The sequence below is a fragment of the Asparagus officinalis genome, chromosome 2, assembly GCF_001876935.1.
Source record: "Asparagus officinalis chromosome 2, Aspof.V1, whole genome shotgun sequence".
Taxonomy (NCBI): Eukaryota; Viridiplantae; Streptophyta; class Magnoliopsida; order Asparagales; family Asparagaceae; genus Asparagus; species Asparagus officinalis.
Genome location: NC_033795.1, coordinates 78,487,999 through 78,504,034, shown reverse-complemented (window position 1 = coordinate 78,504,034; position 16,036 = coordinate 78,487,999). Strand labels below are relative to the sequence as shown.

The 16,036-nt window shown below is 36.2% G+C and overlaps 2 protein-coding genes and 2 non-coding genes across 6 annotated transcripts; 3 read left to right on the top strand and 1 right to left on the bottom strand.

The window, feature by feature from the left end:
* On the top strand, positions 568 to 4,140 carry LOC109831718 (calcium-dependent protein kinase 14). The gene is made up of 8 exons (XM_020399109.1): positions 568 to 1,069; positions 1,884 to 2,027; positions 2,103 to 2,255; positions 2,793 to 2,908; positions 3,271 to 3,438; positions 3,528 to 3,655; positions 3,747 to 3,846; positions 3,942 to 4,140. The coding sequence occupies exons 1-8, from the start codon at positions 583 to 585 to the stop codon at positions 4,032 to 4,034; spliced, it is 1,389 nt and encodes a 462-aa protein (XP_020254698.1). The 5' UTR covers positions 568 to 582; the 3' UTR covers positions 4,035 to 4,140.
* On the bottom strand, positions 4,195 to 4,267 carry TRNAA-CGC. The gene has a single exon. It is a non-coding gene; the product is annotated as a tRNA-Ala (tRNA).
* On the top strand, positions 4,858 to 4,931 carry TRNAN-GUU. Its single transcript has one exon. It is a non-coding gene; the product is annotated as a tRNA-Asn (tRNA).
* On the top strand, positions 8,670 to 12,422 carry LOC109831717 (myb family transcription factor PHL7-like). 3 transcript variants are annotated; one of them, XM_020399106.1, is made up of 7 exons: positions 8,670 to 8,959; positions 10,242 to 10,402; positions 10,498 to 10,574; positions 10,655 to 10,697; positions 10,835 to 10,892; positions 11,284 to 11,353; positions 11,889 to 12,422. In XM_020399106.1, exons 2-7 carry the CDS (start codon positions 10,279 to 10,281, stop codon positions 12,231 to 12,233), a joined length of 717 nt encoding a protein of 238 aa, XP_020254695.1. In that variant the 5' UTR covers positions 8,670 to 8,959; positions 10,242 to 10,278; the 3' UTR covers positions 12,234 to 12,422. The 3 variants fall into 3 exon arrangements, with proteins under 3 accessions (XP_020254695.1, XP_020254694.1, XP_020254697.1); XM_020399105.1 differs by having other exon boundaries at positions 10,186 to 10,402; XM_020399108.1 differs by lacking the exon at positions 8,670 to 8,959 and having other exon boundaries at positions 10,241 to 10,406.

Genomic DNA, 16,036 nt, shown 5'->3' with positions numbered 1-16,036 from the left:
GATATTGAAGAGAATTTCTGAGGAAGAAAAAAAACTCCAATTTGTTTGATTGCATATGAATTTTATTGAGAATATTGGACTAAGAAAATCCGACAGAAATTCAGCCTAACTGTCATAGATAATATTTGATCCATCTATCTAATGTGACAGTTTCAAACCCAAAAACCTAGTATAAAAAATGCTGATGAAATATGGTATTTGATTTAAAAAAAATCATGATTTTAAACTTGTTGGCACCATTTTACAATGCGAAGTTAAGTCATGCTCATAGCTACATCAAAATTTTTAATTTGAGAATAAATGAAATACTTCATAATATATCACAATGCACATGCATTAAAAGAATATTATTTTGATTCTTCAGATGGCCGTTGCTTCCCTCCATTCACTCCCCCCCTTTAAAAACACCCTCTCCTATTATTAGCAACAATTGCACTCTCCTCTCTCAACCTCTAATTTTTTCAAAAACACAAAATTCCCCTCTCCCTCTTTCTCAACTCAATCCCCCTCCTGCCTCCCATGGCCCCAAAATCCCCCACCCCCACCAAACAAGCCCCCATAGGCCCCGTCCTAGGCCGCCCAATGGAAGACGTAAAGGCCACATATTCAATCGGCAAAGAGCTCGGCAGAGGCCAATTCGGTGTGACTCACCTCTGCACAAACAAATCCACAGGCGAGCAATTTGCGTGCAAAACCATCGCCAAGCGTAAAATGCAGACCAAAGAGGATATCGAAGATGTTCGCAGAGAAGTACAGATTATGTACCATTTGACAGGACAACCGAACATAGTTGATTTGAAAGGAGCATACGAGGATAAGCATTCTGTGCATCTGGTGATGGAGCTTTGCGCGGGTGGGGAGTTGTTCGATAGGATTATCGCAAAGGGGCATTATACTGAGCGAGCTGCAGCATCACTGATGAGGACTATCGTTCAGATAGTGCACACTTGTCATTCAATGGGGGTTGTGCATAGAGATCTTAAGCCGGAGAATTTCTTGTTGCTGAATAAGGATGAGAGCTCGCCGTTGAAGGCCACTGATTTTGGGATGTCTATGTTCTTTAAAGAAGGTTGGTGAATTGGCTTTTTATTCGAATTGCCTAGTTTTTCTCTCGTTTTGTTTTGATCTATAGGATATCTATCTATACTATTTTTTAAAAGAAGCCCCTTTTGGTCTTTGTGTGATTAAGTTTTAGAATTCTGAAAATTCACTCATATTTGGAGGAAAGGAATATGTTTTGACACTTGAACAAATCAGTGGAAATTTCCATATGCCTAGAAAAATTAACGAAAGTTTCGCGTCAAACATATATATATATATATATATATATATATATATATGTGTGTGTGTGTGTGTGTGTGTTTTCGCTATCAGGTCGACCACATAATACCACAGGTTCTATGTGACCTATGCATTGTGTGCAAAGGAGCACTAGTTTCATATAATTAGAGCACCGAATAATTAGATAGATCTCTTCATTGTGTTTCTGTAAACATGTATCTAATTTTTTGCTATCTTCTGTTTGATTTCAGGCATATGTGTAATCAGAAAAAGATTTATACCTTTCAATTACATGTTAATGATGTAAAATTAGAACACCGTACAGTTGGAATACATCCGTTCATTTCTCTATCCAACTGTATAATATAACATCATGATCAAAATGTATCTTGATTTATTTTTTTCGCGTTCTCGACAAGTTTGAAAATTTGCATATATGTCTGAATAAAGTTATGACATGGTATTCACAATCGGATTAGCATGTCCCTGAGAGGATAATTTTCTGTGTAAAGTGTAATAAAATGCAATTTTATTTTCTATCAGTATTCTGATAGATTGGAGATTTGGCTATTTGCCTTATATTCTTCTATGCCATTAAACAGGTGAAATTTTCAGGGATATTGTTGGCAGTGCATATTACATTGCACCCGAAGTTCTAAAGCGAAAATATGGACCAGAAGTCGATATATGGAGTATCGGTGTCATGTTATACATTCTTCTATCAGGAGCTCCTCCATTCTGGGCTGGTAAGTTTTCATGTGCATTTTGAACATGAGTTTGTATTATCAAAGATAAATATGATGATCATTTATTTGCAACAGAATCGGAACATGGAATTTTCAACGCTATTCTTCGAGGTCATGTTGATTTTAGTGCTGATCCATGGCCGAGTATCTCATCTGGAGCAAAGGATCTTGTTAAAAAGATGTTAACTTCAGACCCCAAACAAAGATTGACAGCATTCCAAGTTCTAAGTATGTACAACCTCTGTCTTGTAGTTTTTCAGTATTTATCAGAATTTGAGGTTAATTCATCATTGTAGTCAAAATTATCATATAATATAGTATTTTATACAAATTCCTTACGTTGCTGCAAAGAAACTAGCAGATTGCTATTTGTCATATCAAGTTGACTAGCTAGAAACTCTATGGAGGTATTTAAAATAAAGGTAAAATTTGTGAGATAATCCTCTCAAACAAAATTAAGATTGACAGCATCCCAAGCTCGAAGAAAACTTGATCTCTATTTCTCAGTTTTTTTTTTTCAGTATCTGCAAAATTGAAGGTAAATCCATTTCGTAAGTCGAATATATCCATACTTAATTGCCTCATACAAATTTTTTATGTTGAAATAATCCACCAATTGATGACTTCCTAATAATATCAAGTTAACCAGCTAGAACTGGATGGAAGTAATTTAAATAGTAAAAGTAGAATTTGCAGAGTTTATCCTCCCTAACAAAATAAATATGGAGATTCTGACGGGTCGTATCGATAATTGGACTCCGACAGACCATCCATGGATCAAAGAAGATGGAGAAGCACCAGATACACCTCTTGATAATGCTGTACTCGGCAGACTGAAGCAGTTCAGGGCGATGAACAAATTCAAGAAAGCTGCATTAAGAGTAGGCCACATTTACTACAAACAAACTTCAATGCGTATAAATTTACAAAAATCGACCTCGAAGTAAGATCAGCCCCTAACGTTCAGCCAACATTTCTAAGAAGCCCATAACCTAATATTTTTAACGCGTTAAGCTCTTGTAGTTATTGTTTCCAGTCTACTGAGTCCTTATGGCGGTTTGCCGCGAGAAACATTCACATTTTACCCTCAACAGAATAGTGTTTTTTGTCCATGTTTAGAGTGGAAAACCTCCATGAGGACTCGAATAGACTTGAAAATATTAGGTTTCCGAGGTAAAACATTACGGGCTGATCTGACTTCGAGCTGGAAAAAAATCTGTAAACTAATTTTGCAATTGTGCAGGTAATAGCTGGATGTTTATCAGAAGAAGAAATAAGAGGACTAAAAGAGATGTTCAAGGGCATGGACACCGATAACAGTGGAACTATAACACTCGAAGAACTAAAACAAGGTCTCACAAAGCAAGGAACAAAACTGTCAGAAATGGAAGTTAAACAACTAATGGAAGCTGTAAGCATTGCAATAGTATGCATAAAAATTCACAGGTATATATATACAACTCTAGGCTAAAAGCTTTTGTGTGTTTGAATTTATTACAGGCCGACGCAGATGGAAATGGAACGATAGACTACGAAGAGTTCATCACCGCGACGATGCACATGAATAGAATGGATAGAGAAGAACATTTGTATACAGCGTTTCAGTATTTCGACAAGGATAATAGTGGGTATGTGACGATAATTTTTCCGTAATTATTGGTTTTTTCTGCTTTAGTGGTTTTGAATTTGTTCGAATATGTTGTGTATGTATATATACAGTTTTATCACGATTGAAGAGCTCGAGCAGGCGCTTAAGGAGAAGGGCTTGTATGATGGAGGGAACATTAAGGATATCATCTCAGACGCTGATTCTGATAATGTATGCATACATGTGTACTCAGCGAGATTTGTTCTTGAGTTATGGTGTCATTAACTGATTTTGACATTATTTTTTTTTATTTTTTTGTGTGATAGGATGGAAGGATAAATTACAGCGAGTTTGTGGAGATGATGAAGAAAGGGAATCCAGAACCAAATCCAAAGAAGAGGAGGGATGTGTTTGTATGATGAGCAAAAAGGTAGCGATCGAGTCATGGTGTAAAATTATGAGACTCATTGTAATGTTGAGTGTAATATAATTTTGAGTTTTAGTAAGGGTTGTTGTGCATAGCAATCATTTTATGGGGTTATTTCCAAATACGGGGACCAAAAATTTTGGAGGGGACTTTGGAGGTGCGGGGAATCGAACCCCGTGCCTCTCGCATGCGAAGCGAGCGCTCTACCATATGAGCTACACCCCCTGGACGCGTGGTAGAGATTTTGTACAATTTGAATAGAGAAACATATATTTACGTTATTCTTTACTTAGGAGAAAAAGCTACGTTTAGGCCTCTCAAAGGTGACACTGATTTCAATTTTATGGTCGATGCATATGTATGGATATACAAATACAAATATTTTACTAATATCCGTTTCATTTTGTGACCTATAAGAAATTTGAAACAATATCCACATATCACTGGGTATAGGTATTCAATATTCATGTCCACTTCCAATCAGATACAGATATAAGGACTACGAAAGGAAAATACAATTATGCAAAATTAATTTCCTTCTACAAATTCACCTTCAATCTTTTCCTTCTCTATGAAGAAGATTTGAAGGCTTATGACACGTGGGAGGGAAAATGTATAGCAAGGAAGTTGGAACTTCCTGAAATATTAATGAGTATGTGGAGTGTAAAGATAAATTTTGGACCATGAATGGTTGGTGTAGAGAAAAAGGCAAGGTACGAGATCTCTTTAAGTTAGGTTGTTACCAATTGATTTTTTTTAGATTTCACAGACTAATCAAGCAGATATTAAATGTCTTGAAGACCAGTGTATAACTTGCTGGAGTAGCTCAGTTGGTTAGAGCGTGTGGCTGTTAACCTCAAGGTCGAAGGTTCAAACCCTTCCTCTAGCGCGTTAAATCTGTTTTTTTTCCCTTAAATCTCATTTTATTAAGATATCTCCGATGACGATTGGGTGGTTACCACATAACTCCAAAAGTTGGATCGGAGCTAATTTTCTCGGTGGGAGAATTTTCAAACCCTTCCTCTAGCGCGTTAAATCTGTTTTTTTTCCCTTAAGGGGCTGTTTGGTTCGTTTCCTTGATATAGGGAAATGCAATTCCATGTAAAGAAATACAAGTTTTGAGTTTTACAAACTTTTCCAAGAAATAGATTGTTTTGCTTTGGTTCGCACATAAAAAATGGTGAGAAACTAATGTATTTATTTTTCTTGTGTTTGGTTCGCATAGAAAAAAAAGGAAAACTTTTGTAAACAAAGCAGAGAAGGAAAAAAAGCTGACGTGGCAGAGTTTTCATCAATTTCACTCGGTTGGGGAGGAAATCGGAGAGGGAAAAAAATCTGAGGTGGCGGCGATTTCAGCAGAGTTTTCCCTCTTCCATCCGAGCGAACCAAAGCGGCACAAAGAAATGGACGACAACAAAAAAACTGACGTGGATGGCTAAAAAACTAACGTGGAGAGGTTTTCTAAGTTTTCCACCCCTTATAATAGCGAACCAAACAGCCCCTAAATCTCATTTTATTAAGATATCTCCGATGACGATTGGGTGGTTACCACATAACTCCAAAAGTTGGATCGGAGCTAATTTTTTCGGTGGGAGAATTTTCTCGCTCACCTAATGTCTTAAAATCATTGTATTTTACATCCTTCTTCTCCTTCCTAGATCCAAATCCTAACTGTCGATGATGGGCATGAGAGGAATTTTGTCGAGGTTGTATTTGGTTTATTTTTCGATGTCGAGGAAGGAGTTTCAGTTTAGGGCTAGAGACATTAGGAGGAGAATGGAGTGGATGAAGGGGGAGTTGGTTCCCTTTGAAGATGTTGTTGATGATCAGGTGATCTCTTCCTTTATATCCTTGATTTTTTGACAAGCATGCTCAATTTTTTTTAAAGTTACACAACAAGTCTTCACTTTTGTTGTAAATGAGATCTTATCCAAAACGACTGACTTGATTTGTATGTATTCTTCCCAAATCCAAATCCTAATTATCCTCCTCTCCCCTTCGCACATTCGGTTCCTGCCCACTCGCCGGAGCAAGCTCCAATGCTAGAGTCATTCTAGCCTCTTGAAACCCCTCTTAGATCTGAAATTGAGTGCTTAAAAGCCTGCGATCCTCGATAATCTTCTTGGGTTATTATAGTTCTATCGTCAGTTGAGCTAAAGATTGGTCGAGAAGAGATCTGTTGGGTGGGTGGGTGGGTGGGGGGATTATAATTCTATCCTCGATAATCTTGTTGGGATATTATAATTTTATCCTTGATAAGAAAGCTCTGAAGAGTTCAGTTTTGAAAGGAGAATAGGTAAAAAGTTTTTATTTGTATAGGTTTACTTCTTTTTGAATTTTGGGTGGCCTACATATTGTGGTTAGGATTTGAATTTGGGGAGGAAAAAGAAGACGAAGTGTATAAAATACAATGATTTTAAGATGTCAAAGGATGGGAAGAAATCTTCCCACCAGAAAAGTTAGCTCCGACCAAATTTTGGAGATATGTGGTAATGGAAACCAACTTTTAATACTCAATCGTCATCGGTGATATATTAAATACCAGAATGAGTCCTTTTTAAATGTCAATTTGATAGTTTAGCCATTACAAAACAATAAATAAATCTACTCTCATACAAAGTTTCTTAGTTTAGATTTATCATTAATGAGGACTTCAAATCATCATTTGTTTTTTGTTCAATTGTATTTTCCACGTAAATGAAAAAGGCTACAAAAGCCCTTGAGTTAGCTTTGGGAGGATAGAAATTTCCCATTGTTCCAGTTTTGAGCAATCATGAGGTTATACAGAAAGTACAGGAAGAGACAGAAACAATAGATGTGGTAGAAGAAGAAGTGATAAGGAGATCAAGTGCATAAATCTAACAAATTAAGCCTTCTACTACTGCTTTTGTAATTGCTCTTTTTTCTTTTGAGTCTGCTTTGATGCAGATAAGCATATGTAAGTTTCTGTTTTGTAGAGAATACTTTTAGAAACTTTTTTCCCCTCTCTTATGGTCATGTAGCTGGCTTTGGTCCATTTTTAAGTCAACGTTGTGATGAATGACAGCTAGGGCCATCTCGTCACCCCCATTGATGTAATAACAGAGAAAGTATAATGTTTTATTTTGAGAGAAAGTCTATATTTCTATTAATATTCCCGTAGGACACTATTTCGTGTCCCTACTTAATTTTATAAATCAATAAGATGAACGGGACCTTTCCCTTGGGTATTGGCTCAAAAAGGAAAAAAAAATCGTAAATGAAAAAGTAAGTAGTCCAAACAAATGGGTACTTGGTTTTGGTAAAAAGATTCGGGTCATGCATATAAGCGTTCAAATAAAAGGGGGAAAAATTTAAGTTAGCAAGTGAAAGAAAAAATGGAATAGTAAAAAAAACTAATTTTTTTTTTGTGTATTAAGAAATAAATGATTACATAAAGTAAGTTTTCATCAAACAAACGCCTCCGCATTATCATTATTGCCCTTCTCCATGGACCATTTTTACCCGGCTCACGTGCGAACCATGCTTTTCTCCCTGCCGTGTCCTTCAAATTCTAAACTTAACCAGGTCCTTTTCTCAAAGTTACCACTAACAGTTCACTGAGTTACCGTCCTCCGCGGTAAATACAAGTACCCAATCATCTTCCTACATAAACCACCTCACCAACCATAGATTCCCTTTCGTCGTATTTCTAGATTCCTCTTTTCTCCGACTAAACACCCTTCACTTTGACAATTTTGCACAATGGACCTTCGTTTTAGCCCTTTCAGTAGAGGTTAGGATGAATATTATATAATCCGTTATATTTACTACACTTTATATTATAACCGCCCGCATGTGAAGAAATGGTTTTAAGCCTCAGATTGTGGTAAACTTTCTATTTTGCCTCATACTGTTTCCATAAGAGGATGAGAATCGTTTGCTCACATGCAGACAGTTCTGATAGGATGAGTACTCTGTTTCAACTTTAAGCTACATGTTAGAAATCTCCAACAATTACTTTTTATTATGTAACTTTATGCCGTCAATTTTACTATTAATTATCCCAATATGAGATAGCATGTGTAAGTTAAATGCATATTTATTTTTTCTAAATTGTCACCTCTTCCTCTTAACAAATATTTTGCTATTTCATTTTTATTTTAGGAGTGTAGTCTTTGATCAATTGTAGATAGTCATGTTGGAGAGGAGCTTAAATATAAATAGATCATGAGAAATTCCAACCGTTAATGCTATAATAGTTTATTGTTGGTTAGGTTTGTACAAAATCTCTCTTAAATTTTGGGATTTCTAAATAACCATTGTAAATAGTTGTAGTTAACATTTGTTAATGGTTTTTCGAAAAATGATAAAAGTTAAAGGATATTTTCTGAGAATTTTAAAACATAATGAGAGTTTTGTGAAAATTTGAAAGTCAAGAAAGATTATCCAAGAAACACCCGAGCTTAATTTTTTTCTTACGATACCCTAGTTATTGCTTATAACTTATCACAGTCAAAGCCCAAGGGGGGTTCATAATAACAATTACTATACCTTATCAAAATTTAAAGAACAGAGGGGTTTTATGATAATAACCCATTTACCTTTGTATATTACACCAGTGGGCTCCAGTGAACACGAGATGTCGACAGTTATAAATTTGGCCGACGTCATCACATCGCCTCGAGGTTAACAACTCTTCTCCCCAAATATCTGGGCGATTATTGGAAACCCTAACCCTAGATTTCCCCTCCCTTTTCCCCTCAAATTCAACCTCTTTCCTCTTTTGAAACTCACCTGCTCTTTCCAATTTTGGACATCAATTTGACCTCAGTGGACCCGTTTAGGGTTTGAAAGTTTGGGCCTTTTGATTTTAGGTGATTTTGAGGATCGGAGGCGATTTTGTGTTTTGCGGCTGGAATGAGGGCTTGTTTGAGTTTGAAGCAGCTGTTTTGAGAGGTGGGTTGTTGTAAAAATTTGATTTTTCTTGCATTTTTTGTGTCTGTTCATTTTGTTTGATGTTCATGAAATTGTTCTTTTTTTTTTGTTTGGAATGGGAGGGTTTTTTTATGTGGGGTAATTCTAAAAACAGGGATGGAACAGTAATGCACGCTTAACTCTACTTAGTGATTTTTTTGAATATTTACTTTGATGTACAGTTCATCATATGTTTATGCTTATGCTTAACAAGTTGAGCGACATTTCTTAGCAGAAGTGTTCAAAGACTATTAAATTTGGTTTAACAGTTTAGTGGCGAATAGATCAAAAGAGGGCACCAACTTTCGATATTGTGCTTCATTGATCTTTGGTGTTTATTGTACAATTGTGCTACACAAGGTCTTATGGTTCCTTATTCGGTCTCAGAAGATCTACTGTAAAATAGCTACTTAGTACTCGCACAATCTCTTATTAATTGTTCACCCTGGTCAGAATTTAGAAGCCAAGTGTGACCTTTGAATGGAGCACCGTGGACGTTTTCATTTCTGAAGTCCTACCTCTGTATAGCCATACATGTTTCAGGCTTATTTTTCATTTTTTTATCCTCAAAGAAGATTCTTCCTAGTCTAAGGAAACAGTGTCGATTGCACGGTCTATCTACCCATTGACGTTCTAGGCCTTTGCATGTTGAGTATTGGCTCAAAGATATCTTCGTATGTTGATACTGTGAAGATGATAGAAACTGAACTATGATGATGACGGAGCAGTAGCGATTCAAGGCTAATAATCATGGTATTCGTAGATAAGCATTTTGTATGTTGCTATTAGTAAAGAAGTAGTTGAATAGGTTTTGTCCAAAATTGCTGTTAAGAAAAACGCTTGTGCTTTTAGACGCTGCAAGAATTTCAACTCTACATGGTTAGCTAACAGTAATCTATAACTAGTTTTTAAGAACTATTTTTAAAAAAAAGCAATCTGCTTAGCTTTGTAAATATACATTAGATCTGAGAGGTTTTTTTAATTGCTCCAGCTAATTCTCTGCAAAGGTTTTAATTGCTTCTGGTATTTCACTCTTCTGTATAATTAATTTACTGGCTGTAGCTATGCTTATCTGAGTTAACTCTATGATTTTTATGGCATTTTTCGACAGTAATTTTTTACTTATATCTCTACCTTCTGTTCTATTTGTGCTATTTATGTTTCATTAATGACATTGAATTTCGTGCTTGTAATGTTCTATGCTACAGTCCATAACCATGTACCATGCCAAGAAATTTTCAACAATGCCCTTGGTTCCCCACAGGGCTCAAGCTACAGAACAACCTCCTGATACTGGAGTTATGGTGGGCAACACCGTAAACAATGCAACTAATTCAGGAGGAAGTGGAAAGCAGCGACTAAGATGGACGTCCGATCTTCACGATCGCTTTGTTGATGCAATCGCACAACTCGGTGGACCAGATAGTGGGTATTTTCTATTATGGTGCAATTGGAAATTATCACTTTCTATTGTCGCTTAGTTCCAATTGTAAATCATTACTTTTTATTATGGGTTGCAGGAGCAACACCAAAAGGTGTATTGAGAGTGATGGGTGTTCCTGGAATAACCATCTATCACGTGAAAAGCCATTTACAGGTGAGGGCAAGATCATTTAATTGCAAAACCTTGCAGTTTAGAGCTAGTGAAACATGCTAAGTTTTGTGCTGTTCTTTTAGAAATATCGCCTTGCAAAGTATTTGCCTGAGTCTCCTGGTGATGGTAAGATCAAGTCTCTTTATTTATCTTAAGCTTCAGAATGAAATTTTGTTTGACTTCCTTATTTGCTATATCAGTTTGGAACTAATTTTGCCATTACAGAAGTGCCGTAAATTTAACAAATAAATCCTTGCTTGTAGGTTCAAAAGATGAGAAGAAGGATCTTGGTGAGACCTCCTCAGGCACAGAATCTGCAGGGTAAGTAGCTTGCTTAGATTTCCATTATCTTTGTGCACTTTATGCTATCAACTCATTGAGCAGTTAAAAGATTTCCCTTAAAACTTGGATTGATCCACCAGTGATTAAGAATTAAATTTACATGTTGAACTGTTCTTTACTGTGAAATTGTTATCCAAAATGATTCTAGTGGAAGATTTAAATTTTCTTGTTGAGTTGTCGAGGAGGTTCCCTTCAAATTGTGAAGCTTTCCAATAAGATACAGTGAATAAGAACTGGCCATATCAACTGGACTCAAAGAAGTGGTCATATATTGTATTCCAAAATTATTGTTCTACCTGTGCATGTATCTCTTGTTGCACAGAATGTATCCAAAATACGACATTCAAACTTTTTTGCTTTCTTTTTACAGTGGAATACAAATCAATGAAGCTTTGAAAATGCAAATGGAGGTGCAGAAGCGGTTGCATGAACAGCTTGAGGTCTGTATACTTGCCGATGACACATTGTTTTACTACTTAAAAAGCTAATTATAAGATAGACTCATGCTTAGATTTCCTCCAAAATGAATTTCACAACTCATGCTCATATTTTCCCTCAGTAAGAACACATTCAAATTTTATTCCTTATTTTCTGTTTCCAACATGACTAATGATTTATTCCATGCGATTTGTTTTATATATCACACTTGGAAGATATAGGGTTAATTGCAATTTGCAAATAGACCCATGTACTGTCAATGAATTGTGGATAGACCTCTGGTAGTTCTATTATTGCAGATAGACCTCTTGAGTGAACTTTTTTCTACTCTTTTATCCTCAGAGAAAAGGGATTTTTTTTTGGGGTTGACAAATAAACCTTCTTAGCGTAAAAGAGTTCAAACAATTCCACTCAGAGGGTCTACCCACAATTGAGCGTTAGCACCGACTCTATCCTCAATTAACCTGAAAAAATATCTTCTATACAAATAGCAATGCAGCTGATGTATAGTGCGAATTTCTTCTCCAAACATTTTAGGTGCAAAGGCAGTTGCAGCTTAGGATTGAGGACCAGGGGAAATATTTACAGAAGATCATCGAGGAGCAGCAGAAGCTAGGTGGTGTACTTCAGGCCTCTGAGGACAAGCAAAAGCCCTGTAACTCACCCTCAACCTCCCAAGATTTACCCTCATCTCCCCATAAGAAAGCGAGGGTGGGTGATTTGCCTCGTGATCCTTTGCACAATTCACATCCTTCGGGCTCTCAGGAGTCAAAGCCCAGCCTCATTCCTCAGTGGGATCAAGACTTATATGGTCAGCCTAGTTTCGAGCAACAGCAGATGTCGGTTGGCACAACGTCTAGAGGGTCTGAGCTTTCGTCTTGAGGGAGAGCGTCTAAAATAAGTTGTCGTAAATATTATTATTGTCAAAGAGCTTATATTATGTACTGCAGGCTATTTGCAAGTTCATTGCTACTAGTATCAGTTCAGCCAGAATGACATCTTAAATTATGGTGTTTATGCTTCCTGAAGTAGTTTTGATGTATTGTACATCTGAGCAGGCTGTTTTCATAACTTCATGTTTTCACGCTAATCTGAGCAGGCTGCTTCCTGATGTAGTCTTGATGTATTATATACCTGTAGCGCTTCAAGAATCCTTTCTTTAAAAAGGGTAAAATTTCATGCAACCCGCGGGCCTTCATTCATTCATTCGAAAAAAAAAGAAAGAAAAGAAAAAAGGATTGCCAACAGCCGCCCAAAGCCACTCGCGCCCAGAACAGGCCATCATATCCCTATTTTCTCTCTAGGAATTGGTGTGCGTAATTTTGTCATCTTGCTCCTAATGTTTATAGATAAAATAACACTACAGGCACATCCTTAGCCACACTCTCAGCCACACCCCCTTACCTGCTACAGTGTAGGGGGCCCCACCTGAGATTTTTTTAAAAAATCTCAGGTGGGACCCCCTGCACTGTAGCAGGTGAGGGGGTGTGGCTGAGAGCGTGGCTAAGGGTGTGCCTGTAGTGCCACTCTTATAGATACCCAGCAACACCACCGCAGTTGCAATCTTTCACGTTCTTAATTTGGACTAGTTTCATGAAGCCCCCAGAATTTACACGAGGATTGCTACCCGCCTGCTTTCGCCCTGAAAATAGGGGGGCTGGGGTCGGGTTAAGGGTTAGGTTAGCCCTTAACTCAACCCGACGCCCCTATTTTTGGGGCGAAATTGAGCGAATGCTAGCAGCACGACTGTCGCTACCAGTCCTCAATCGTCACATAACCATTATGAGCTATTCGCAGGCATTGTGGGGGTGTCTCACAAAACCGCGAGACTTTCACCTTTCTCATTAAACCCCTAATGTGCAACTTGTGGACATTGTTCGTTTGGGAAAATTGAAGAAGAAATGAAAATCGAATTCGTTTTATTCTATCTAACTGACTTAGAAAAAGAATGAATTACAATTCTCTCAATGTAATCTCTCTCTAACAAAATTAGAAAAAGAAATTACAATCTTCTTGTATCGGATTTCTAATTTACAAAAGAGAGAAAGATCGACGGAGATCCTTCCCATTGTTTAATCTGAGTTCTTCTTGGTGTCGATGGAATGCCTCCCTCGATGTTCGTATCGAGTTTGCTTTCTGTTGACAATCAGAACGCTTCACCTCACTGGAACGTTGTCTTCGCCTCTTGACTTGAAGTCTTGGACGAAATTGCGTGGCAAGTTTGAAGCGAACTCTTAACGAGTTTTAGAACTCAGAGCGAATTTAAACTCTATATAAGAGTTGATTTGAATCGAAAATCGGTTTTAAGCTAAGTACCAAAGCTCCTTGTTGCTGAAGAGTGCTCTGTTGGCCTCTTTGTTTTGATGATGTTTAACAAACAATTTACCACTAATATTGTTTGTCTAGTATTTATGTTTATCTATTTATTATAGATAAATAACATGTTGGAGGATGGATGGAATCGAGCTTCAATGATCATATCCAATGGAGGTTGGCGGAATATCGGTGTGAAGCAATGCAATTCAAGTTAAAGATTCAAGTTCAAGCTTCATCCGTAAGTTTACCAAGAAGAGCATATTGAAGATCAAGATCAAGCTCGGGTAATTTAGTTTAGGAGTTTATATTATATGTGTTAGATACTCTAAGCTCATATCACACATACACACAATTCTTGATTTTGAGTAATTTTGACAAAATATTGAGTTATTGGTTTTTGGACTTAACAACCATTATATACATATTCTATTAAGTCTATAAAATCATTTTATAAGGTTTTAAAACATTGTTTAACTCAATAGTTAAAAATCAAGAAGTTTATGTACACATGTATTTATAAGTTTTACAAAATATATGAGTTTTCATAAATAAGAAATTCAATTTGATAATTTTTTTCTAACATGTTCAATTTCATATTTATAAAATGTTTCCCAAAGTTTTATTAATTTTGGAATTAATTTGTTATGTTAAATTGAATTTACAAAATCAAGTTTTAAATAAGTTCATGTTCGTGCACAAGTTCGTGCATGTTTTTGCAAAACAAATGAGTTTTCATAATTGGAAAATGAAATTTAAATTTTTTTTGTTTACATGTTTATCTTTATATATACAAATATTTTCCCAAGTTTTACTAATTTTGGAGTTGTTTTGTTATTTTTAATTGAATTTACAAAACCGAGTTTTCAGTAGTTTTTTTAGAAACTATATATTTGTGTTTAAATAGTTATTTCTCTCAACTGGGAAATGATATTTCAGAAATTCTTTCTCTAACATATTTATCTATATGTCTAAAACCTTTTCTAAAAATTTCATAATTTTTGGAGTTGATTTACTATTTTTAATTGATTTTACAAAGCCAAATACGTAGATTTCCAGATTTCAGAAACTGTCAGTTTTCACGGTCGACCGCTACAGTCGACCGTGCTACAGTGTGATCAACCGTCACAGTCGACCGTATGCAGTCCTAAGAGTAGTTTTGTAGTTTTACTTATCGCGGTCGACCGTCACGATCGACCGCCAATGTTACCGTTGCACAGTAATGGTAACTTGCTGATTTTTATTTTTTATTGGGTTTTTGGGGGTTTTTTTGGTTGTTTTCTTCTACCCTATATATATCCATTTGTCATAACTATTTTCTATGACCAAAGGATGTTTTAAACAAGTTTTTACAAGAGTTTAAGTTTTGTTTAAGTGTGGGTTAAAAGTTTCAAGTTTGTGAAGATTGTTTCACAAGAAGAGGAGATCATCTTTGGTTTGAGCTTTCCATTTCACATCCCATCTCTCTTGTTCTAGAGAAGTTTTCTTAACATAATTATCTAGCTTGTTTATATTCACATTGTCATATTTATATTTGCTAGACTTTAATTGAGTTTGATTTTATTTCTCTTTGTTTACACACACAACCATTGAGCTTATTGTATTTGCATACATAGTATAATTGGGTTGTGAGATTGTGTGACTCAGAGAGTGAGCCTACATTGAGTTCTCATCTATTGTAGAGAATAAATTTGTTGTATTGAGAGCTTCATTGTGAAATACACTTTGTAATACACTTGTACACCAAGAGGAGTGTGTGGTGAGAGACGGTGTCGTTTTTAAGAGGAGTGGGGTCGGTAGTAAAGCCTAGAGAGAGGTGATAATTATGAACACTTGAGGAAGGACACCTGCTAGAGACCAACACTTAAAGGTATGGAGTATAGTTACATTGTGAGATTGTGAACGTTGATCGGTGAGCGTTGAAAACCAATATTGTGAGGTGTAAACGTTATTCGGGTGAGCGTAAAAAACACGGTTGTGATAGTAGATTTCTCCCCGGAAGTGGAGAGCGGAGACGTATAATGGAAGGTCCGAACTCCATGATTATATTGTGTGTTTGCATTGCCCTATCACAATTGTATCTTTAGTTTAGATTGTTTACCCTTGTATTGTTTATATATCCTTGCATATATTTCACCATATAGGATATATCTCTTTGTTTATATTACATATTCTTGCTCATAACATATTGTATATATATCTAGCAAGAATAATTTATTAATAAGTTTTAATTAGCATAAAATCGGATTAGATTAGCATAAGACCCTAATCACCCCCCTCTAGGGTCTAACAATTGGTATCAGAGCTTACTGCTCTTTGATTTAAGGTCTAATCACCTTGAGTTAAAGACCCAAGTTATCTTTTGTGCTAAT